Source organism: Sphaeramia orbicularis, chromosome 8 (genome assembly GCF_902148855.1).
Source record: "Sphaeramia orbicularis chromosome 8, fSphaOr1.1, whole genome shotgun sequence".
NCBI lineage: Eukaryota > Metazoa > Chordata > Actinopteri > Kurtiformes > Apogonidae > Sphaeramia > Sphaeramia orbicularis.
This window is the reverse complement of record NC_043964.1, coordinates 6,863,439-6,889,583: the sequence shown is the minus strand read 5'-3', so window position 1 is coordinate 6,889,583 and position 26,145 is coordinate 6,863,439. Positions and strand designations below refer to the sequence as shown.

General features: G+C 35.0%; 2 protein-coding genes across 2 annotated transcripts; both read left to right on the top strand.

Annotated features, from left to right (window-relative positions):
- The first annotated feature begins 12,326 nt into the window (after positions 1-12,326).
- On the top strand, positions 12,327-13,415 carry LOC115424145 (alpha-(1,3)-fucosyltransferase 9-like). The gene has a single exon (XM_030141250.1). The coding sequence runs from the start codon at positions 12,327-12,329 to the stop codon at positions 13,404-13,406; it is 1,080 nt and encodes a 359-aa protein (XP_029997110.1). The 3' UTR covers positions 13,407-13,415.
- Positions 13,416-23,870: 10,455 nt separating this feature from the next.
- LOC115424144 (alpha-(1,3)-fucosyltransferase 9-like) lies at positions 23,871-24,973 on the top strand. Its single transcript, XM_030141249.1, has one exon. It carries the CDS (start codon positions 23,871-23,873, stop codon positions 24,963-24,965), a length of 1,095 nt encoding a protein of 364 aa, XP_029997109.1. The 3' UTR covers positions 24,966-24,973.
- The last annotated feature ends 1,172 nt before the right edge of the window (positions 24,974-26,145 follow it).

The following is a 26,145-nucleotide window of genomic DNA, read 5'->3' as shown; positions in this document are numbered from 1 at the left end:
CACTCTAACTGGGTTCACTCTAACTCAGTTCACTCTAACTCAGTTCACTCTAACCCGGTTCACTCTAACTCAGTTCACTCTAACTGGGTTCACTCTAACTGGGTTCACTCTAACTCAGTTCACTCTAACTCAGTTCACTCTAACTGGGTTCACTCTAACTGGGTTCACTCTAACTCAGTTCACTCTAACTGGGTTCACTCTAACTGGGTTCACTCTAACTCAGTTCACTCTAACTGGGTTCACTCTAACTCAGTTCACTCTAACTCAGTTCACTCTAACTGGGTTCACTCTAACTGGGTTCACTCTAACTCGGTTCACTCTAACTGGGTTCACTCTAACTCAGTTCACTCTAACTCAGTTCACTCTAACTCAGTTCACTCTAACTCTACCCAGTCGGTGTCAGGTGTATCTATCTGTCGTGCTGCACTCCTTCCGCCCCTCCTTCGTTGGCATCAATGAGTAACTTTATGGAGGCGTGAACGTTTGTCAGCGCCACAGAGACCACACACAGGAAACACCAGCATACGCCTAGACCTGGACCCACACCTGGACCACCGACCTCACCTGGCCCTATACTTTTACCACTGGCCTCACCTGGACCTGGTCCACCGTCCTCACCTGGACCTGGTTCACCGTCCTCACCTGGACCTGGTCCTGGTCCTGGTCCTCTCTAAGGTGAGACGTTTTATTGATCTGAACCATGTGAATCCACTCTAAGCCGCCGTTAGAAATGAGGAAAATCAACGACCAAATAAAGCAGAAGCTCCTGGAACTGAAACTTTAACGCATAAAATCCCACAGATATGTCTGAGTCAGCCTCCAAATGAAGGTTTTCCCTACATTTAATCTTTCCTCAGTTATTTATCACCTTTTAATATATTTTTCAGTGTAAATCCTGTATTTTCTATATTTAATTCACTGATCATGTAGATGTTCATTAAAACTCAGAGTAAATTTAAAAGTCATTAAATCAAAAACAGAAAAACTGAAGAAAAAAGTGTCTTTTTCAGTCCAATCTATCATTAATTAATAAAACTATGCTTTTATGTTGATGATACAGTCATTTACATATCGTTAAATCAGCAAATATGTTAAAATTGACCATGAAAATATGAAGAACTGTATTTTACACCAATTATTTCAACATATTTCTTCAATTTTGTTCAGTTTGTGGCTTATTGTATTCTTGTTGCTGATTATTTTTTCATTTTTTAAAATTCTTTTTGTTAATTTTATTGATTACTTTGGCTGTTCTGGTTGATTTTGTTGGCTATTGAATAAATTTTCCTTCATTTTTGTTAATTTTTTTTTTTATTTGATTCATCTTTCAACATTTTCTTGCAGATTTCATTATTATTATTATTATTATTATTATTATTATTATTATTATTATTATTATTATTATTATTAGTTTAGGGCTTAAAAAACAGAGAAACAGAGAAAAACTGAAGAAGAAGGGACTTTTTCAGCAAAATTTATCGTTAAATCAGCAAATATATCAATTTTCAGAGAATTTTACATTTAATATGTTAAAATATGTACGTCAATGTAGAATAAAGTAATGATAGTTAAATTAAATATCAACACTGGATTCACAGATAAAAAATGATTTTATGTCGAATTTGACAAAATTTAGTCAAATTTCAGGACAAAAGTCATATTTTTGATTAGAATTCTCATTAAAATGTCAAAATGTAGAATAATTTTTTCTTTTGTTGTGGTGAAAAAGAAGAAGTAAATAACTTGTTCAGTCAAAAACTATGTAAGTAGGTTTTTTCTCTATATTTAACCTTTTCCTTAGTGATTTATCTCCATTTCTTATAATTTTATCCTCTTTATTTTACATTTTTCTGTGTAAATCCTGTATTTTCTATATTTAATTGACTGATCATGTAGATGCTCTTTAAAACTCAGAGTAAATTCAAAGGTTATTAAATCAAAAACTCAGGAAAACTGAGGAAAAAATGACTTTTTCAGCAAATTTTATCATTAACTCCGCAAATATGACCATGAAAAGATGAAGAACTGTATTTTACACGAATTATTTAAACATATTTCTTAAATTATGTTCAGTTTGTGGCTTATTTGATTCTTGTTGCTGTTTATGTTTTCTTTTTTTTAATTATTATTATTATTATTAGTTTTATTGATTATTTTGGCTGTTCTGGTTGATTTTCTTTGGCTATTTAATAAATAAAAATTTAATGAAAATGTAATTTAAAAAAACAAAAACAAGAGGATAATGAGTAAAAAAAAAAAAACAAAAACGAGAGGAAAATGAGTAAAAATAAAAACAAGAGGATAATGAGTAAAAAAACAAGAGGAGAATGAGTAAGAAAACAAAACAAGAAGAGAATGTGTAAAAAAAAAAAAACAAGAGGAGAATGAGTAAAAACAAGAGAATGAGTAAAAAAAAAAAACAAGAGGAGAATGAGTAAAAAAAAAAAACGAGGAGAATGAATAAAAAAAAGAGGAGAATGAGTAAAAAAAATAAAAAGAAAAGAAAATAAGCTCCTTCAGCATCTGTTTTTGGAAGAAAAGAAAAGAAAAGATTTCTGGGAACAAATCTTTAAAAACACTTTCTCCATGACCACTAACACCGACTCACATCACTCAGAACCATGGGTTTCAGATGGGACTGGCTGACTCAGGTATCTGTTCACACTGCCCATCAGGGAGCACACACAGCTCTGTTCATGCCATCCGGCTTTGCCAACCAGTTCACACCCAGTGGATAAAGCTCACTGAAACACTACCCACCATCCTGGCATCAGCACCACTCTGTCTTCTTGGCCACGTATCCAATGTACACCTCCCATCCAGATTCACAAACCCAGTACTCATTTCTCTAGCTGTCGGCAAAAAAGTAATCCTCCAAAACTAGGAATCCAAGAATTCATGTCCCATCACTGACCGGACTAACCTCACAGCTGAACAGATTTCAGTGGAAAAGAATAAAGCCCTCCAGAAGAAGCAGATGTCAACCTTTGAGAACAATGGGAACCTATTCATGACTTTTTTTTTTTTTTTTAAACAAACAGCTGAAAACCACATATACCATCAGAACAGAACACATACCCCCCCCCACACACACACACACGAACACCAACTTTTCTATCTCAGCGTTCACACACCACACCTACAACAATGCAATACATCTGACCGACACTAGTATAAGAGCAACCACTGAGTTTGTCTGTCCATTTATCTAGTCTAATGTCTGTTCTGTCTTCTGTCTGTTTTCTCCTACGTCTGTTCTGTCTTCTGTCTGTTCTGTCTGTTTTCTCTTACGTCTGTTCTGTCTTCTGTCTGTTCTGTCTGTTTTCTCTTACGTCTGTTCTGTCTTCTGTCTGTTTTCTCCTACGTCTGTTCTGTCTTCTGTCTGTTCTGTCTGTTTTCTCCTACGTCTGTTCTGTCTTCTGTCTGTTCTGTCTGTTTTCTCTTACGTCTGTTCTGTCTTCTGTCTGTTTTCTCTTACGTCTGTTCTGTCTTCTGTCTGTTCTGTCTGTTTTCTCTTACGTCTGTTCTGTCTTCTGTCTGTTCTGTCTGTTTTCTCTTACGTCTGTTCTGTCTTCTGTCTGTTCTGTCTGTTTTCTCTTACGTCTGTTCTGTCTTCTGTCTGTTCTGTCTGTTTTCTCTTACGTCTGTTCTGTCCCACTGTTGTGTGTCAGTCTGTCACTGTGTCTCGTCCTGTCTCTGTGTACTTTTGTTTACATGAACCCCTCCCTCTGTGTTTATGTGAACCACTAAGGAATGGATGACAATATGAGTGTAAACTTGAAATTGTTCCTGGTCACTTGTTAAGACAAGCTGTAATTAAAAAATAAAGTTGTCCCCTGAAGGGGGGGGGTTTAAGGAAAGAAAAGAAAAGACAAGAAAAGAAAAGAAAAGAGAAAAGAAAAGAAGTTTCTATATTTCGAACGATTTCCAAAGGCAGCTGTTTCCACACACACAGGATTTTTGTTTGTTCATTCATATATTCATTCATTCGTTTGTTTGTTCAGTCGTTCATTCATTTGTTCATTTGTTTAATCTTTCATTTGTTCATTTGTTCATTTATTCATTCATTCATTCATTCATTGTATTCATTTGTTTATTCAGTCATTTGTTTATTTCTTTGTTTGTTGATTTGCTCATTTTTTCATTTGTTTGTTTCTTTGTTTGATCATTCATTTGCTCATTTGTTCATTCGTTTGTTCATTTGTTCATTGATTTGTTCGTTTATTCATTCATTCGTTCATTGATTTGTTCATTTATTCATTTGTTTGTTCATTTGTTCATTCATTCGTTCATTGATTTGATCATTTATTCATTTGTTCATGGATTTTTCATTAATTCACTTGTTTATTCGTTCATTTGTTCGTTCATTCGTTCATGCCGTTTCTGAAATGTTAACTAACGTATTCTCATTACTTTTGGGTAAATATGGTCTCATATTTATGTTCAATAAAATTGTGAAAACAGTAAAATTGTGATGACAGTAATTGTAAAAGTTTATATTTAAGCTGATTCTACACATAAACGAAAACAGTTTTATTGTTTCTATTTAAGCTGATTCTACACATAAACGAAAACAGTTTTATTGTTTCTATTTAAGCTGATTCTACACATAAACGAAAACAGTTTTATTGTTTCTATTTAAGCTGATTCTACACATAAACGAAAACAGTTTTATTGTTGTGTTCGAGTGTGGAAGGTTTTTTCTGTGAGTGAAGTTTGATCCTGAACTTATGGAAACTTTACAAAGAGATAAAAGATGACGGAAAAGCACTAAAAAGACCAAAGTACAAACAAACAAATGACTGTGAGTGGATTCAACCATAGAATAGAATAGAACCGTGAACTTTCATGCGTTCTTTCTTTCTTTCCCAGGTCGGTTTAAAGCAGGGCTGTCAAACTCATTTTAGTTCAGTTCCACATTCAGCTAAATTTGATCTGCAGTGGGCCGAACCAGTCAAATAATAACAGAATAATATAGAAATAATGTCAACTCCAAACTTTTCTATATGTTTTAGAGCAAAACAAGTAAAATTACATTATGAAAACTTTTACATCTACAAACTATCCTTTCAAAAGATGTGATTAACATGAACAAACTGAAAAAATCAGTGTAATTTTAACAATATTCTGCCTCAGTTTATCATTTCCACGTTCATTATAACGTACAGGTCACAGTGGGTCTACAAACACACAAAACATTTAATAACAGACAGAAGATTGGTAAAATTGTATTTACTGCTCTTGAGACATTTCAGGTTGTTCATATTTTTTGTGAAATTATACTTTGTTTTAGTGTAAATACATGAAAATATTTACATTCACGAAGAGAAACATTTGGGGTTGTCCTTATTTATAGATTATTATGATAGTATTTGACTGGTCCTGCCCACTGGAGATTGAATTGGTCTGAATGTGGAACCTGAACTAAAAGGATTACTAATATCTTAGTGTAATTTTTGCATTTCACAAATTCATCCCCAGGGCCGGACTGGACCCTTTGGTGGGCCGGACTTGGCCCCCGGGCCGCATGTTTGACGCCTGTGGTTTAATGCAGGGGTGTCAAACATGCGGCCCGGGGGCCAAATGTGGCCCGCCAAAGGGTCCAGTTAAGCCCCTGGGATGTTTTTGCCAAGTGCAAAAATTCCAGAGTCTTGAATTGAATTAAGAAAAAAAAAAAAAAAAAAAGCTTGAATTCAGAAAAAAATCTTGAATTAAGCCAAAAAAAAATCTTCAATTAAGTAAAAAAAAAAAAAAAATCTACAATCAAGCAAAAAAAAAAAAATCTCAAATTTAGCAAAAAATCTTGAATTAAGCCAAAAAAAATCTTCAATTAAGTAAAAAAAACTTCAATTAAGCCAAAAAAAAAAATCTCAAATTTAGCAAAAAATCTTGAATTAAGCATAAAACAAAAATCTAGAATTAAAAACTTATTTTTTTTCCTTTGTTTTAGTGCAAAAAATAACAATAAATTATGAAAATATTAACATTTACAAACATTTACAATGTGAATAACCTGAACAAATATGAAGAACCTGAAATGTCTAAAGAAAATTAAGCGCAATTTGATTTATTTTTCTTCCTGTTCCTCAGTGTTTAGTGTCTTTGTAGATCTGATCCATGATGTACATGGAGAAATAAGTTGAGGAATGACTTTGTTAAAATTGCACTAAATTTTCTTACCTTTTTTAAAATTAAATTTCAGTTTTTTCAGTTTTTTTTTTTCTGGATAGTTTATAAAAGTAAGTATTTTCATAATTTAATCTTTGGTTGTTTTTTTTACATTAAAACAAAGACAAAAATTTGGAGTTGTCATAGGTTATTATGTTATTATTTTTCTGGTCCGGCCCACTTCAGATCAAATTTAGCTGAATATGGCCCTTGAACTAAAATGAGTTGGACACCCCTGGTTTAATGGGTTTCATGTGTTCCAGACTTCAGCCGTTTCAGTTTTATTCTCATTGTGGGCGTTTTCACTCCATCCCTGTTTTAATCAGATCAGCTCTGCTGCGTCTTTGTCATTGTTTTATTGCAGGTCAGAGGTCACGATGGTTAATGTACAGTCGAACACAGAGCAAACACAGTCCGATCTGTCTGCGACGTTAATGATTGACAGCGAACAGGAATAAAAGGAGCATGTGACCTCATTAAACTGACGCTGAAACCGCCTCATTTTCATCTGGATCTGTTGTTTACAATGTCAAACTGTTCCATCATATTCAGACAGTTTCATACGGTGGCCCAGAGGTGCAACAGCCCAAAAAATGATCCACTATAAGAAAAAGAAGAGAACAGCCCAAAAAATGATCCACTATAAGAAAAAGAAGAGAACAGCCCAAAAAATGATCCACTATAAGAAAAAGAAGAGAACAGCCCAAAAAATGATCCACTATAAGAAAAGAAGAGAACAGCCAAAAAAATGATCCACAAAAAGAAAAAGAAGAGAACAGCCCAAAAAATGATCCACTATAAGAAAAAGAAGAGAACAGCCCAAAAAATGATCCACTATAAGAAAAAGAAGAGAACAGCCCAAAAAATGATCCACTATAAGAAAAAGAAGAGAACAGCCCAAAAAATGATCCACTATAAGAAAAAGAAGAGAACAGCCCAAAAAATGATCCACTATAAGAAAAAGAACAGAACAGCCCAAAAAATGATCCACTATAAGAAAAAGAACAGAACAGCCCAAAAAATGATCCACTATAAGAAAAAGAAGAGAACAGCCCAAAAAATGATCCACTATAAGAAAAAGAAGAGAACAGCCCAAAAAATGATCCACTATAAGAAAAAGAAGAGAACAGCCCAAAAAATGATCCACTATAAGAAAAAAAAGAGAACAGCCCAAAAAATGATCCACTATAAGAAAAAGAACAGAACAGCCCAAAAAATGATCCACTATAAGAAAAAGAACAGAACAGCCCAAAAAGTGATCCACTATAAGAAAAAAAAGAGAACAGCCCAAAAATCATCCACTGTAAGAAAAAAAAGAGAACAGCCCAAAAAGTGATCCACTATAAGAAAAAAAAGAGAACAGCCCAAAAAATGATCCACTATAAGAAAAAGAACAGAACAGCCCAAAAAATGATCCACTATAAGAAAAAGAACAGAACAGCCCAAAAAGTGATCCACTATAAGAAAAAAAAGAGAACAGCCCAAAAATCATCCACTGTAAGAAAAAAAAGAGAACAGCCCAAAAATGATCCACTATAAGAAAAAAAAAAGAGAACAGCCCAAAAATGATCCCCTATAAGAAAAAAAGAACAGAACAGCCCAAAAAACAATCCACTATAAGAAAAAAAACAGAACAGCCCAAAAAATGATCCACTATAAGAAAAAAAGAGAACAGCCCAAAAAACAATCCACTATAAGAAAAAAAAAGAGAACAGCCCAAAAAATGATCCACTATAAGAAAAAAAGAGAACAGCCCAAAAATTATCCACTATAAGAAAAAGAACAGAACAGCCCAAAAAATGATCCACTATAAGAAAAAAAAGAGAACAGCCCAAAAAGTGATCCACTATAAGAAAAAGAACAGAACAGCCCAAAAAATGATCCACTATAAGAAAAAGAAGAGAACAGCCCAAAAAATGATCCACTATAAGAAAAAAAAGAGAACAGCCCAAAAAATGATCCACTATAAGAAAAAGAACAGAACAGCCCAAAAAATGATCCACTATAAGAAAAAAAAGAGAACAGCCCAAAAAATGATCCACTATAAGAAAAAGAACAGAACAGCCCAAAAAATGATCCACTATAAGAAAAAGAACAGAACAGCCCAAAAAGTGATCCACTATAAGAAAAAAAAAGAGAACAGCCCAAAAAATGATCCACTATAAGAAAAAAAAGAGAACAGCCCAAAAAATGATCCACTATAAGAAAAAAAAGAGAACAGCCCAAAAAGTGATCCACTATAAGAAAAAAAAGAGAACAGCCCAAAAATCATCCACTGTAAGAAAAAAAAGAGAACAGCCCAAAAATGATCCACTATAAGAAAAAGAAGAGAACAGCCCAAAAATGATCCCCTATAAGAAAAAAAGAACAGAACAGCCCAAAAAACAATCCACTATAAGAAAAAGAAGAGAACAGCCCAAAAAATGATCCACTATAAGAAAAAAAAGAGAACAGCCCAAAAAACAATCCACTATAAGAAAAAAAAGAGAACAGCCCAAAAAATGATCCACTATAAGAAAAAAAGAGAACAGCCCAAAAAATGATCCACTATAAGAAAAAAAAGAGAACAGCCCAAAAATTATCCACTATAAGAAAAAACAAGAGAACAGCCCAAAAAATGATCCACTATAAGAAAAAAAAGAGAACAGCCCCAAAATTATCCACTATAAGAAAAAAAGAGAACAGCCCAAAAATTATCCACTATAAGAAAAAAAAAAAGTGAAAAGCCCAAAAAATTATCCGCTATATATATATATGATCATCCACCTTTTCAATTAAGGGGGTGCTGTTTACCTTAAAGATCTCTTGCTTTAAAATTAAGGCTACCATAAAAAATAAAAGCATAGGCTGAAAATGTTTAAAGCCTTCAGCTAATGTGGCTAATGCTAACAAAGTAACCCACTGGAAGTGGAGGTCAGTGCACTAAAAATAAAGTTATTTAAAAATATATAGTGGATCATTTTTGGCCTGTTCTCTTTTTTTTCTTATAGTGGATAATTTCAGGCTGGAATCAACGATACTGATCCGATACCGATACTTTGTACTAATACACTAAATGTCTGGAAACCCAACAACAAAAAAAAGAAGTGTATTTGAAATCATTTAAAAAAGTATTTAACCTTACAGTTAAAACACAAAGTTACAGTTACAACACACAATTACAACATATACTTACAGTTACAACACACAGTTACACTTACAACACACAGTTACAGTTACAACACACAGTTACAACATATACTTACAGTTACAACACACAGTTACAGTTACAACACACAGTTACAGTTACAACACACAGTTACAACATAGAGTTACAGTTACAACACACAGTTACACTTACAACACACAATTACAGTTACAGTTGCAACATACAGTTACAGTTACAACACACAGTTACAGTTACAACATATAGTTACAGTTACAACACACAGTTGTAGTTGCAACACAGAATTACAGTTACAACACAGAGTTACAGTTACAGTTGCAACACACAGTTACAGTTACAGATAATTACAGTTAATTCAAGCCAAATAAAATGTGCCAGTGGAACCTGTGAAGGTGATCTTGTTCAGATGAGTTGAAGTCAGATTTTCCAGATCTGTTGTCTATAAATGTTTTCCTCTGTCGGAGATTCTGTCTGATTTTAAATGTGATCAGATATTTGGACTAGAAATGAGTCACTTGGTCAGAGTTAGATTTTTTTTTTCCAGTGCGTGGCTTTAGAGTTTATTAATAAACCTCAGAGAAGCATCATCGTAAGTTCATAGACATGAGAGTAATTACTGTTTAATTAATAAGAACTGTTCTAAAAATATAAACGTGTGTATTAATGAAAGTGAAACCTGAAAATACTGAACATGTGACACTTCAAACGCTGACGCTTTCATTCACTCAGAAGTTTCTCTGGAACAAATGCACACTGACTGATTTTTTCCCCTGGAGTTTGTTCCGTTTTTCACTCAGAACAGGCAGTGAGTCAGAGTCAGTGGCGCAGCACGCACTTACCCAGGCGGAAGAAGAACTAGTCCCTCCAGTGGCGTGTCATTTGGACCAGAACCCTTTAGTTCAGATCCGTTCCACTGTGGACCAGAACTTCCACAGGTTTCATTTTTGTTATTTGTCTGACAGATGGAAAAACGAGTAGGATCATAATACAAAGAAAGAAGAAGAAAGAGAAAACAAACAAACAAACAAAAAAAGACATTTGCCCTTATCTTCGCCTGTACAGTTCAGTTTACAGCCTCAGCGTAAATGTTCATCTGTCCATTTTGTGAATTTCATCAACTATTTCCATCCAGTCCACCAGCACCAGTGGATCCAGTTTAAGCCATTTTTACAAAGGATTTTTATTTTATTTTTTTGCTAATTCATGATTTTTTGTTTTTTTCTTTTGCTTAATTCAAGATTATTATTATTGTTGCTTAATTCAATATTTTATTTTGCTTAATTCAAGATTTTTTTTATTTTTGCTTAATTCAATATTTTATTTTTTTTGCTTAATTCAAGATTTTTTTTTTTTTGCTTTTGTTTTTTTCCTTAATTCAAGATTTATTTATTTATTTATTTATTTTTTGCTTCATTCAAGATTATTATTTTTTTGCTTAGCTCAAGATTTTTTTTTTTTTTTGCTTAATTCAAGATTTATTTATTTATTTATTTATTTATTTATGCTTTATTCCAGATTTTGTTTTGCTTAGTTTTGCTTAGTTCAAGATTTTTATTTATTTATTTATTTATTTATTTTTTACAATTTTTTTGCTTAATTCAAGGCTTTTTTTAATTCAAGATTTTATTTTATTTTGCTTAATTCAAGTTTTTGTTTTTTTTTTTTTTTTGCTTAATTCAATATTTTTATTTTTATTTTATTGCTTAATTCAAGATTTTTGTTTTGCTAAATTCAAGATAATTATTATTTTTTTTTATTATTTTTGCTTAATTCCAGATTTTATTTTGCTTAATTCAATTTTTTTTAAATTATTATTTTTGCTTAGTTCAATATATATTTTCTTCTTTGGTTAATTCAAGATTGTTGTTGTTGGTGTTTTTTTTTTTTTTTTTTTTTTTTTTTTTTTTTGCTTAATTCAAGTTTTGTTTTGTTTTGTTTTTCTTAATTCAAGATTTTTTTTTGTTTATTCAAGATTTTTTTTTTTTTTGTGGCTTAATTCAAGAAAAAAAATATCTGCCAGTGGAACAAGTAAAAATTATATGGTCTGGTCTGAGAACCTCAGGGACTGGTCTGAGAACCTCATGGACTGGTCTGAGAACCTCAGGGACTGGTCTGAGAACCTCAGGGACTGGTCTGAGAACCTCATGGACTGGTCTGAGAACCTCAGGGACTGGTCTGAGAACCTCATGGACTGGTCTGAGAACCTCAGGGACTGGTCTGAGAACCTCCTGGACTGGTCTGAGAACCTCAGGGACTGGTCTGAGAACCTCAGGGACTGGTCTGAGAACCTCATGGACTGGTCTGAGAACCTCAGGGACTGGTCTGAGAACCTCATGGACTGGTCTGAGAACCTCAGGGACTGGTCTGAGAACCTCATGGACTGGTCTGAGAACCTCATGGACTGGTCTGAGAACCTCAGGGACTGGTCTGAGAACCTCCTGGACTGGTCTGAGAACCTCAGGGACTGGTCTGAGAACCTCAGGGACTGGTCTGAGAACCTCATGGACTGGTCTGAGAACCTCAGGGACTGGTCTTTTGCTGGTCCCAGAGTCAGGACTAAACAGGTGAAGCTGTGTTTCAGTTCTATGTGTTTCAGTTCTGTGTTTCAGTTCTATGCAGCTAAACTCTGGAAGAGAAAAACTTGGAGTTGTCATTATTTATAGGTTTTTATGCTATAACTTTAATGGTTTGGACCGCCTGAGATCAAATTGGGCTGAATGTGGAACCTGAACTAAAATGAGTTTGAGAGCCTTGGTTTAATTGGTCAGCCTAAAAAACTGCCCATAGGTGTGGATGTGATAGGGGTTGTTTGTCTCTTTATGATGAACTGGCGACTCGTCTAGGTTGAACCCTGCCTTTGCCCATAGGTAGCGGGGATAGGCTCCAGCACCACCGAAACCCTAGTGAGGATAAAATGGGTTCAGAAAATGAATGAATGTTAATATACTGGTTTATAATGTGGTTTCATTCTTCTCGTTTCCAGGGCTGAACCATGTCATCGTCAACCACCAAGTGGACTTACCTGCGACCCTTCGTCTTCACCAACGCTTTTCTGTTGTTATTTTTTCTTATTTTCTGTGCATACTATAAGTATGACACCAAGTTTCCTACTTTCAGTTTTTGTGAAGAGCGTGGAACTGAGGAGTCCCAGATAGAACCACACCAGACCCAGATGGAGCCCGATACCATCCTACTGATCTGGACGTGGCCGTTTGGTCACAAACATGACCTCAGCTGCCGTGTTTTCAACATCACCAGGTGTCTTTTGACGGACAACAGGACTCTGTACCACCAAGCCCACGGGGTTTTGTTCCACCACAGAGACATTAACAGGAATCTGGACGGGTTTCCCAATGAACCACGTCCCTGCTTTCAGAAATGGGTTTGGTGGAACATGGAGTCACCGGCGCACTCATCTCAGATCCCTGCACTGAACCACTTATTCAACCTGACGTGTAACTACCGCTCTGATTCAAACATCCCAGTGCCTTATGGGTATTTGGTGCCGGTGATGTCCCAGGATGAGGTTTCGAAGGTGCCAGCGAAGGACAAGTTGGTTTGCTGGATTGTGAGCAACTGGAAGGAACATTATGAAAGGGTCCAGTATTACAACAAACTGAAAAACTACATCAAGATTATGACTTACGGAAGTCCGTTTGGCCATCATTTGACGGACCAGGACTATACGACCATCATCTCCAGCTGTAAATTCTACCTCTCCTTTGAAAACTCTGTGTACAAAGACTACATCACAGAGAAGTTGTACAACCCCATGAGGCTGGGCAGTGTCCCCGTAGTCCTCGGTCCTCCCAGGGAAAACTACGAGGACCACATCCCTGGAGATGCTTTCATTCATGTCAATGACTTCGCCTCTCCGAAGGAACTGGCAGAGAGGTTAATTTACCTCGACCGAAATCCTGACGAGTACATGAACTACTTTAACTGGAGAAACAGGTTTAAGGTCGTAAACTCTTGGTTCGGTCATGAACACGCCTGCAGAACTTGTAGCTATTTGCAGAGGAACAGAGGTTACCACGTGTTCCATAATCTGAACAAATGGTACTGGGGTTAACGAGTCGTAAAAGGATAGAGTCGAGTAGATCTACAAAGATGGAAAAAGAGTTCTGGGCAAAACCTTGACCTTTAACCTCCAAATTCTAATCAGGACATCCTTGAGTCCAAGTGGACATAGACAAGGCTGCTGTGAGTTTGACCTTTGAACTTAGACCACCAAAATCTTTTCAGTCCATCTGAACATTTGTCCCAAATTTTGTAACATTATGTCAAACTGTTTCTGAAGACTGATCTTGTAAAATGGCGTTGCATGTCACGCCAGAGCTTATGGTATTTAGAGAGGGAGGTTAATTTACCTCGACCGCAATCCCGATGAGTACATGAACTACTTCAACTGGAGAAACAGGTTTAAGGTCGTAAACTCTTGGTTCGGTAAAGAACACGCCTGCAGAACTTGTAGCTACTTCAGAGGAACAGAGAGTATCACGTGTTCCATAATCTGAACAAATGGCACTGGGGTTCACGAGTCGCAAATGGCAAAAGCTGCAATGATTAATTATAATGCGGCGTTTCCACTACGTGGTATCGGCTCGGCTCGACTCAACTTGACTCAACTCGGCCTTTTTGCGTTTCCATAACGAAAAAGGACCTGGAATCTGGTACCTGGTACTAGTTTTTTGGTATCACCTCCGCCGAGGTTCCAAGACTGGGGAACAGATACTAAAAGGTGACGTGTAAACACTGCAGACCACTGATTGGTCAGAGAGTCCTGTCTGTGTGTTTTACAAAAAACAGATGTGGAAGTTTACAGTAAATGTAGCGGTAGGTTAATCCACATGATGACAGTCTGTAAAACTACACCATGGTTTGTTGAGGAGGTTCAGATGTAAAAATTCAGCATGAGTTTGACAAGACAACACGCAACGAGCGAGTGTATCAGCAACTCTCTGAGCAGAGGACATGGAAGTAACGCGCCGTATTGCTATGACGTCCATGTACTGTAAAGTCGATAGTATCCTGGAAAGGAAACAGTCTTCAGGAATAGGACCTGGTACCCGAGTCGAGTTGAGCCGAGTTGAGTCAAGCCGGTTCCATGTAGTGGAAACGCGGCATTAGTAACACCTTTTAAATTAATCAGCAATGAAATCATTTATTAGTTGGAATGGGTGTGTTTTTAATTGTCCGTGTGTCAGGTGCTGGGACGTTATTTGCAGAAATGGAACATGATCTTAATAAAAGTTTTTATCCGTTTACAAAGGCAGGTTCATGAAGGTGATGAATGAGTGATGTGCACTAATAAAACCTGACTTCCACTGATTCCAACTGTTCTCATTAGTAAGTGTGTTGGTTCCTTCCGGATAAGCCGACATTTGTGGCTTCGTAGAGCACTCCCTGGTGGTGACGAAAGGAAGTAGATGGGTTCGTTTCTGAAACTGGTCCCAAAAAACAGGACATGGGGCTAAAAATTCAACCCAGAGGTAGACAAATGTTCTGAAGCAGGTTTGGAAGAACTTTGGATCTATTTGAAAAATAAATGTTTACTGAGATAAAAGAGAAACTATTTTTCAGATAAAACACATTTTTATATTATTTTATATAATTTTTTTATACAAAAATCCACATGTAACGCAGTCAAAAAGACACGAAAATTACGGGCTTCTATTTTTTGAATATCTTTTTATTCTCTCACTGGTGCATTTTGGGAATCGAAGTAAATATTCAATTACCTGCTAATAACATACTAATCTATAAATAATGACAGCTCCTCTTGTTTTAGTGCAAAAAATAACATTAAAATTGAAAACATTTACATTTACAAACTATCCAAACAAAGATGTGAATAATAGGAAAAGGAATAACTGGAAAAAACAAGCATTACTGAAGAAAAATAAAGCAATTTCGACAATATTCTACTTTAACGTCTCATTTCCACATGTGTATTACAGATCAGATCTCCCAAGAAAAAAATCTGCATGTAACACGGTCAAAAGGACACGAACATTACCTCCTGCTATTTTTTTTAAAACATCTTTTTATTCTCTCACAGGTGCATTTTGGGAATTGAAGTAATTATTCAAGGCAGAGTGTTTGACAAAAATGACCGCTGTTGTAAAATCATTTGCAATTCATATGTGTTTAAATGTTTGGGTTCTGCATGTAACACCAGTGGACACGGTGGGTTCCACACCAAGCCTGGAATGAGACTGAGATCGATGAAAAACCCACATGTGGATCAGAAAAACCACTAGGATCGACACATTTAACACAGTGTCTTTATTTAGAGTCTATAGAAGACCATTTACAGACAAGTTTTCACATCTAATGCACTGACACCTAGGGAGATTTAATGTCCATATTTGGGTCCTATTTTAGACCCAATATTTGATTATAAATTTATTAATTATGTTATGGCTCAGAGTAAGAGGATATTTTTTGTGCATTTATCTGGGGTCATCATTAGGTCCATCCTGGGGGGAAATATGTCTACGTTTACCTTTTATTATTGGGTCTAAAAAGATGGAAAAGTGACAGATACTAAAATAAACCCAGTTTCATAGAAGCGCCCACATATAAACTATCCTGTAACAATAAAATGAATAACCTGAACAAACATGAACATGAAATGTCTGAAGTGCAATTTCAACAACACTCCACTTAGTTTTTACTATTAATAATGATTTATTAGTTAAAAGACAGATAGTTATGTATATTTCTTATTTTTGCATATTTTTGTATATTTATTATTTTTGCACACTTATTTATGCATATTTATTACTTTTACTCACTTATTTATATATATTTATTATTTTTACACATTTATGGATATTTCTTATTTTTGCACACTTATTTATGGATATTTATCATTTTACACTCATTTATGCATATTTATTATTTTTACACACTTATTTATGCATATTTGTTATTTTTACACACATTCATGCATATTTATTACTATTTATAAACAAATAAACAGACAAACAAACAAACAGACAATCAAATAAACAAACAGACAAACAAACAAACAAATAAACAAACAATCAGACAAACAAATAAACAAACAAACAGATAAACAAACAAACAGACAGACAGAGAGACAAACAAATAAACAGACAAACAAACAAATAAACAGACAAAAATAAACAGACAAACAAACAGACAGACAAACAAATAAACAAACAATCAGACAAACAGATAAACAAACAGACAGACAAACAAATAAACAAACAATCAGACAAACAGATAAACAAACAAACAGACAGACAAACAGACAAATAAACAGACAAACAAACAAACAAACAAACCAACCCTGGTGAAAACCTAACCTTGTCGGAGGTAATCATGTCCAATAATCGTATGTTGAAGACAGTTTGAAACTCTAACAAACACAATCCCAAATGAACAGACACGTTAAACAGATCAGGTCCGTTAAGGTCTAAAACACAGGACGTACAGCAGGTGGTCCAATAACTGAAGGGTTGGTGGTCCAAAACCCGCTCCGTCTCCCACCTTGGCTGAACAGAACCTCAACAGAAGTGTCGTTCAGGTGAAACTCGCTCCCTGTGTGAGTGAAGGTGGGTTCACCGGTCTGTGTCTGCGGTTCTGTTCTTATCTACCTGTACAAATACAAACACACACAGGGCAGGAACACACACTCTGCTCCTTCATTTACATTATTCCAGATCTGTCGTCTACCAGCACAGCCTCGGTCGGCCCATTTCACTGACTCCTCCGGTGTCGCTTCGGTGGAAAACACCTGGACTTTCACACGTTTCGTCCGTTATCGTCCGTTCCGCATCAGGCCCGTTCGGATCATATCAGGCCTTTTCCTGCTCCAAGGTGAGTTGGTCCTTCTGTTCCTGACCCGGGTCGACTCAGCCCTTTACCTCCAACCGTGTTTCAGACAAATACGTCCAAGTCACTGTTTTTAGAAGAGTGATGACAAAGAACCCAATAGGTGTTGTTTGAAATGTTCTGGGGTTCTTTCAGTTCAGTGAAGCTGAACTCTGGAACCGTCTACATGGTGATGTGACAAAAGATCTTTTGGCTTAATTCAAAATTTTTTTATGCTTAATTCAAGATTTTTTTTCTTAATTCAAGATTTTTTTTTCTTCATATCCTCCTAAGACCCAGGAAATGTCAGCAAAGTACAAGCTTTTTTTTTTTTTTTTAGTTTTTTTTTTTTATTAAATAAGTGCCTATTATTGGAAACATCATGATGCAACAGTTTTTCAGATGCAGTTTTTAAAATTTTTATGGAATATCCTTTGTGGTGGACAGTTTTCTTTTTTTGTGTAAAGTTGTGAAACTCTTGTCTGCAAATGTGGACAGAAAACCCATAGCTGGGTCTGAGGAGGTTAATTCAGGATTTTTTTTTTTTTTTTTTTTTTTGCTTAATTCAAGACTTTTTTGCTTGATTCTAGATGTTTTGTTTTGCTTAATTCAAGATTTTTATTGTCATTTATTTATTTATTTTTTGCTTAATTTGAGGGTTTTGTTTTTCTTTGCTTAATTCAAGATTTTTTTTTTGCGTAATTCACAATTTTTTTCTTTGCTTAATTCTAGTTTTGTTTTGTTTTGTTTTTTTGCTTAATTCTAGATTGTTTTTCTGCTTAATTCAAGTATTATTTTGCTTATTTCTACTTTCTTTGTTTTTTTTTTTGCTTAATTGAAGTTTTTTTTTTTTGCTTAACTGATTATTTGGTTATTTCTAGTTTCTTTGTTTTGTTTTGTTTTGTTTTTTTCGCTTAATTCAAGATTTTTTTTTTTTTTTTGCTTAATTCAAGAATTTTTTTTTTTTGCTTAATTCAAGTAAAAAAAAAAAAATCTGCCAGTGGAACAAGTGAAAATTATCTTGGTCAGATTTCTTGAATTTTCTTGATTTTCCAGATCTGTTGTCTATAAATCAGTTCTTATATCTCACTGAAAAGTTCCTCTGTAGGTGATTCTGTCTGATTTTAAGAATGATGAGATATTTGGACAAGAAATGAGAAAAATACACTTGGTCAGATTTAAATGATAAATGGATTGAACTTATACAGCACAGTCTCTACACCTTCATGGTGTCCAAAGCACTTTACAGTTCCTCACATTCACACTCATACACCAGCAGGCGGCTGCTGCCATGCAAGGCGCTGCCAGGCTCTACTGGGAGCAATTTAGGGTTCAGTGTCTTGCCCAGGGACACTTTGACAAGTGGACAGTTGTAGCCAGGATTCGAACCGTCAACCCTTCGGTAATTTGATGACCCGCTCTACCAGCTGAGCCACAGTCACCCACAGATTTAGATTTTTTACAGTGCGTGGCTGATAGAGCGTCTGTACAGGAGCAGGTTCCATCGTATCACACTGATCCTCCGTCCATATCAGGTCGTTAACATGTCACTTCCTGCATCAGAACCAAACCACATGCATGTTCTCCTGTATCATATCTAATCTTCTTTGCAAAACCTGTTTTTTCTTTTATCAAAACATCGTTGTATGCCAATGTCTGAGCAAGATTTGTAACCTCCTCTTATCTTAAATACACAAGGGTTGGACTGAATTTCCACAGGACCACAGTTTTAGCTTGTTCCAGACACGAACAAAATCTGGTTTCTGCTGGTTTTCTATTTCAGCACCATCACTGGTTTCCAATCGCAAAAGACGTGTTTCAGTCCAAGCGTACGTCATGAACTGCCTTTATGTCCACTCTTACATCAGCCAGCGATGTTGAATAAATACAGTAAGAATTAAATGTACAGCAAAATGTACTTTTCAAACATCACGGAAGAAACAAAACATCACCAACTATCAACCAGAAACAAATCCATTAGAAGAGTTTTCATTATTTGTTTTGTGTTTTACTGTTTGGTTTGTCACACGGTCAGAATTATTAGTGGTCATTTGGTTTTTTACTATTTTTGGACAAAGTCAGTTTGTTCAGAGGAAATGGAACCAAATATTTTCAGATCATTAGTAGTAGTAGTAGAAGTGGTAGTAGAAGTAGTAGTAGTAGTAGTAGTAGTAGTAGTAGTAGTAGTAGTAGTAGTAGTGGTAGTAGTAGTAGTAGATACACACACAAATACAATGATCAATAAATGCGATATCTTCTTATCACGAGTTAATTACAATAATATTGTATTTTATGCGTATTAGTATATTATAAGTAAATGTTCACTTATTCAGATAATGTTCTATATTTTGCTGTTATACTGGATTTATTCATTCTATTTTTTTAATCAATTTTTTAAAATTTATTTTCATTGTGCATCTCCAAAAGTACAATAAAAAAAGAAAGAAATTCACATTTTATGATATAAGATTTTGTGACACACAAAGTATAACACCCCCCACCCCACCCCCCCAGAACCAAAGGAGACCCCCATACCAACCCAACCTGGATCTGAAAATACAAAAACCACTAATTAAAAACAAATACACGTATGTGGATGAAAGAGAAAATAATTTACAGATATAAACAGACGTGATCAGGACAGTCAGAGATAATTGTGTTGCATAAATTCTTTTAGATACACAAACTGAAGACGACATTTGAAAGTTCTGTTCCAGATTATTCCACAGATGTTCCCTCTAACAGATAATCTGACTGTTTGTGTTTGTTCTACACTTTATTTTCTTGCAGATTTCAGTTCCTTTTAAATTTTTTTTTTTTTTTTTTTTTGCCTGAGCTCAAACATCTCCTGTAGACGGTAGAGGAACATACGCTCATGAGGTTTAGACGTTATCATGTGACCCATCAGCTGTTTGTGTCAATAAACATGTCAAACATGTCTTGTATTTCCTCAAATTGGAAACAAATTTGAATGACACTTTATTCCTCCGCTGATAAAGTCTCACAAATCTGGAATCCTCTGTTTGAACTGGTCAGAAAAACTCATTTCCCTTAATTTCCCCTTTGTTCCAGATTGACCTTCATGGTCATTTTTCCACCTGGTCTATAACTGCCAGTACACTGTAAAAAATCTAACTCTGACCAAGTGTATTTGTCTAATTTCTAGTCGAAATATTTCATCACACTTAAAATCAGACAGAACCACCTAAAGAGGAACTTTTCAGTGAGATATAAAATATAGTTTTGCTTAATTCTAGATTTATTTATTTTTTGCTTCATTCTAGATTTTTTTTTTTTTTTTTTTTGCTTCATTCTAGATTTTTTTTTTTTTGCCTAATTCAAGATTTATTTTTTTGTGTGTAATTCTAGTTTTTTGTTTGTTTGTTTTGCTCAATTCTACTTTATTTTTTACTCTTTTTTTTGTTTTTCTGTTCAGTAATTTACCTCGTGTAACACATAACACATCAATATTCTAAATGTGAACCTTTCAAGCCTTTTTTTTTATTATTATTAATGGAGAAGGTTGCTGTAGTTGTTCTTGGGTTTGTTTTATTTTTATATACATGAAAAAAAAAAAGGGAAAGTGTGCAACAATTCATTTTCAATTTATTTGTCACATATGATACAGTGTTTGTTTTGCCCAATTTTTTGTAAAACTGCAAATAAACAAAGGTTGGGGAAATAAATAAATGAACAAATTGAAGAGGACATTTTAAAGATTTTGTTGCCCAATTCAAGATTAATTTTGCTTAATTCCATATTTTTTGCTAAATTCTAAATTGTTTTTTCTTAATTCTAGATTTTTTTTTTTTTGCTTAATTCTAGGTTGTTGTTTTTTTTTTTTGTTTTGTTTTTTGCATAATTCGAGATTTATTTTGCTTAATTCTGGATTTTTTGCTTGATTCTAGATTTTTTTTTTCTTAATTCCAGTTTTATTTTTACTTAATTCTAGATTATTTTTTTGCTTAATTCTAGTTTTTGTTTTTGTTTTTAAATTCAAGATTTATTTTTCTTAATTCTATATTTTTTTGCTTAATTCTAAATTGTTTTTTCTTAATTCCTGTTTTATTTTTTGCTTAATTCTAGATTTTTTTTTTTTTTGCTTAATTCTAGATATTTTTTTTGCTCAATTCTAGATTTTTTTTTTTTTGCTTAATTCAAGATTTATTTTGCTTAATTCTATATTTTTTGATTAATTCTACATTGTTTTTTCTAAATTCCAGTTTTATTTTTGCTTAATTCTGGATTTTTTGTATTTTTTTTTTTTTTTTTTTGCTTAATTCTATATTTTTTGTTTAATTCTTAATTAGTTTTTGCCCAGTTTCTACAAAACACCAAATAAACACAGGTTGGGGGGGGGGGGGGGGGTTAAATGCACAAATTGAAGAAGACATTTTAAAGTTTTTGTTGCCTAATTCAAGATTTTATTTATTTTGCTTAATTCTATTTTTTTTTTTTTAAATTCAAGATTGTTTTTTCTTAATTCCAGTTTTATTTTTACTTAATTCTAGATATTTTTTTGGCTTAACTCTAGATTTGTTTTTGCTTAATTCTAGACTTTTTTTTTTTTTGTGTAATTCAAGATTTATTTTGCGTTAATCCTAGATTTTTTTGCTTAACTCTAGACTGTTTTTTCTTGATCCCAGTTTTATTTTTGCTTAACACAGTTTTTTTGGGTTTTTTTTGCTTAAATTCTAGATTTTTTCTTGCGTAATTCAAGATTTATTTTGCTTAATTCTATATTTTTTGCTTAATTTTTAATTAGTTTTGCCCAATTTCTGCAAAACTCCAAATAACAAAGGTTGGGGAAAAATAAATAAATAAATGGACAAATTGAAGAAGACATTTACAAGTTCTGTTCCAGATTATTCCACAGATGTTCCCTCTAACAGATAAACTATTTATGTTTGTTTTACATTTTATTTTCTTGCAGATTTCAGTTCCCCATATTTTTTTTTGCCTGAACTCAAACATCTCCTGTAGACGGTAGAGGAACATATGCTCATGAGGTTTAGATGTTATCATGTGACCCATCAGCTGTTTGCTGACTGAAATATTCTGTAAAAACCACATCCCAGTCTTTTTAGATCGGGGGGTCCAACCTGTGGCTCCTGGACCACATTTGGATCTTGGGCTTTTTTCAAATGGCTCCGTCAAAACATGAAAACTCATCTTTAAAAGCAAAATAAAACAAAACAAAAAAAAAAACAGTTTGATGTTATTTTCGCAACCATAAAGTTATTCTGATCCTATGCTGTAGTAAAAACAATGTAACTACACTTCAAATGAATCAGAACGTAGTAGTAATAGTAGTAATAGTAGTAATAATAGTAAAACAAGAGTAGGTTTTATTTCATGACACTGAAGGTATTCATCTGTAAACTCAACACAACGACAAATTTGACCGTTTTCTTTATTTTAGTTCGGTTTATTTGTCGTTCTGTAAATGGGCGGAGTCAGAGGAAGGTTAACATCTGGTAAAAAACATTAAATGACAATCATCTACACCAAACTTATATGTTTGGGTCGGTAATTACTTAGAATTACAGGAAAATGTATTTTGAAATGAGAAGAAATGTGAGTAGTTTTGTGAGCGTGAATGTTTGTTCAGTGACCCAGTTTAGTGTCATCATTCTGGGTTCATTTTATAAATAAACCACATTTATTCCAAACATGTATTCTATTATTTATGTCATATTCTGAACACACAGTGTTTAAATTAATAAATGCATATATCGATGCAAAACACATTTGCAATGTAATGTAATCTAATGTGATATAATCTGATCTAATGTAATCTGATCTAATGTAATCTACTGTAATGTAATCTAATGTAAAATAACGTAATGTAATCTAATCTAATGTGATGTAACCTGATCTAATGTAATCTAATGTAAGATAACGTAATGTAATCTAATCTAATGTGATGTAATCTGATCTAATATAATCTAATGTAAGATAACGTAATGTGATCTAATCTAATGTAATCTACTGTAATGTAATCTAATGTAAAATGACGTAATGTAATCTAATCTAATGTAATATAATCTAATGCAATCGAATCTAATGTAATGTATTCTAATGTAATGTAATCTAATATAATCTAATGCAATCTAATGCAATGTATTGCACTGTGATCTAATGTAATGTAATGTAATCTAATCTCATGCAATCTAATTTAATGCAATCTAATATAATCTAATGTAATCTAATGCAATGTAATGTAATCTAATGTAATTTGATCTAATGCAATGTAATCTAATGTAATGCAATCTAATCTAATGTAATCTAATCCAATGAGATCTAATCTAATCTAATCTAATCTAATGCAATCAAATGTAATGTAATCTAATTTAATCTCATGTAATCTAATCTAATGTGTCAATCTCATGTGACAAACAGATCAAATTCAATCCAACCTCCAGGTCAATGAACTCGTCTTTGGATCTTCTGATCAACGAACACAAAAAATCCAAACAAGCATAAATATTAATTAAATGTTGTTTATGCGCTAAAATATTATAAATTACTTTTAATATGAATAATATTTTTAATTGATGCCCATAATATCAGATGTAATGTAGACGATCAAATACAGAAAATGAAGGTTCTACACCTGTTAAAGGACAAACCTGTTCAGAAAACCTGGTTCATTTGTGCACCTTGTGTTTCCTGTTTCCAGACCTGAACCATGTCGTCTTCAACCATCCAGTGGAACTGTCTACACTTCATCATCTTCATCTCAGTTTTTCTTCTTGTTCTCTTCACGTACTACACCTCAGACATTTCAGTTCCCACTTTTGCTTTTTGTACGACGTCCCAGAAAAAGTCAAACTGTTCTTGTGACGACGCCGACCCACTGGTCAATGAAACCCCCCGGACCCAGACCGAGCCCAATACCGTTGTACTGATCTGGACGTGGCCGTTCGGACAAAGACATGACCTCAGCTGCCGTGTTTTCAACATCACCAGGTGTCTTTTGACGGACAACAGGACTCTGTACCACCAAGCCCACGGGGTTTTGTTCCACCACAGAGACATTAACGGGAATCTGGACGGGTTTCCCAATGAACCACGTCCCTGGTTCCAGAAATGGGTTTGGTGGAACATGGAGTCACCGGCGCACTCATCTCAGATCCCTGCACTGAACCACTTATTCAACCTGACATGTAACTACCGCTACGACTCAAACATCCCAGTGCCTTATGGGTATTTGGTGCCGGTGATGTCCCAGGATGAGGTTTTCAAAGTACCAGCGAAGGACAAGTTGGTTTGCTGGATCGTGAGCAACTGGAGAGCACATTATGAAAGGGTCCAGTATTACGACAAACTGAAAAACTATATCAACGTTCGCGCTTACGGAAGTCCGTTTGGCCATCATTTGACGGACCAGGACTATACGACCATCATCTCCAGCTGTAAATTCTACCTCTCCTTTGAAAACTCTGTGTACAAAGACTACATCACAGAGAAGTTGTACAACCCCATGAGGCTGGGCAGTGTCCCCGTAGTCCTCGGTCCTCCCAGGGAAAACTACGAGGACCACATCCCTGGAGATGCTTTCATTCATGTCAATGACTTCGCCTCTCCGAAGGAACTGGCAGAGAGGTTAATTTACCTCGACCGAAATCCTGACGAGTACATGAACTACTTCAACTGGAGAAACAGGTTTAAGGTCGTAAACTCTTGGTTCGGTCATGAACACGCCTGCAGAACTTGTAGCTATTTGCAGAGGAACAGAGGTTACCACGTGTTCCATAATCTGAACAAATGGTACTGGGGTTAACGAGTCGTAAAAGGATAGAGTCGAGTAGATCTACAAAGATGGAAAAAGAGTTCTGGGCAAAACCTTGACCTTTAACCTCCAAATTCTAATCAGGACATCCTTGAGTCCAAGTGGACATAGACAAGGCTGCTGTGAGTTTGACCTTTGAACTTAGACCACCAAAATCTTTTCAGTCCATCTGAACATTTGTCCCAAATTTTGTAACATTATGTCAAACTGTTTCTGAAGACTGATCTCGTAAAATGGTGTTGCATGTCACGCCAGAGCTTAAGGCATTTAGCGTGCTATACGTACGCATTTTCGACCTTTTGCATGTTATTCAACACCATTTCATCGCGTGTCAATTTAAGACAAGATCTCTGGTTCAAAAAACATTAACCCACAGCGCGTGGTATTTGACACATCGATTCAGGTCGAACACCACTGATGAATATTTAGTCGTGTGGAAATGTCACGAATGGACTTATTCCACAGGTTGCGTCCTTTCACGGGTCCACGCTGGACTTCACTGAGCTCCTGAGAGTCGACTCATTCTAACACTGATGTTTGTAGAATCACAATTTATTTACCTGTGGACATGGAAGTGGTCTGAACACCTTGGTCCAATCCTAATTCACCCCTTGGCCCCTCCCCCTTGGCCCTTGTACTTGGCACTACCCCTTGAAACGGAGTTCTAAGGGGTAGTGGTGTAAAAATTCCTCTCTGAAATGCTCCAACCCTTCCAGACTCATTCCGTCATCATCAGTCATCGATGTCAGTATAAACAGATGTTCGAACTTTGTTTGCGACAGAATTCTCCATGTCGTCAGCAGCTGGAACCATCTCTGTTACATGGGCTTTGGACGTCTGTTTATGACTATCAACCACAAATCGCAGAAATGCGATTTATACCACACTGAAACAGCATTAAACCGCTGATCAAATAATTCAGTCATTTACGAAGAAAATTCGTACACTTGTGTGTTTCTTTGGTCACTGCTGCTCTTTTTTGCTGTGTTTACCTCCATCTGACCGATGATTGGAAATGAATTATGGGAGATTTCTCAGACCCCTGTGTTTGTAGTGTGGTCCTGGAAAATCTCCATTTGGAGGGTCAAACAGCCCCTCCCCCTTAGCTTCATCAGGACACCCCTACCCCTTCTTGTGAACGTGCAAAATGGAGGGGTAGGGCTAAGGGGGG

Coding starts and splice junctions, on each gene's coding strand:
- LOC115424145 (XM_030141250.1), top strand. CDS start 12,327: ATGTCATCGTCAACCACCAAGTGGACTTACCTGCGACCCTTCGTCTTC.
- LOC115424144 (XM_030141249.1), top strand. CDS start 23,871: ATGTCGTCTTCAACCATCCAGTGGAACTGTCTACACTTCATCATCTTC.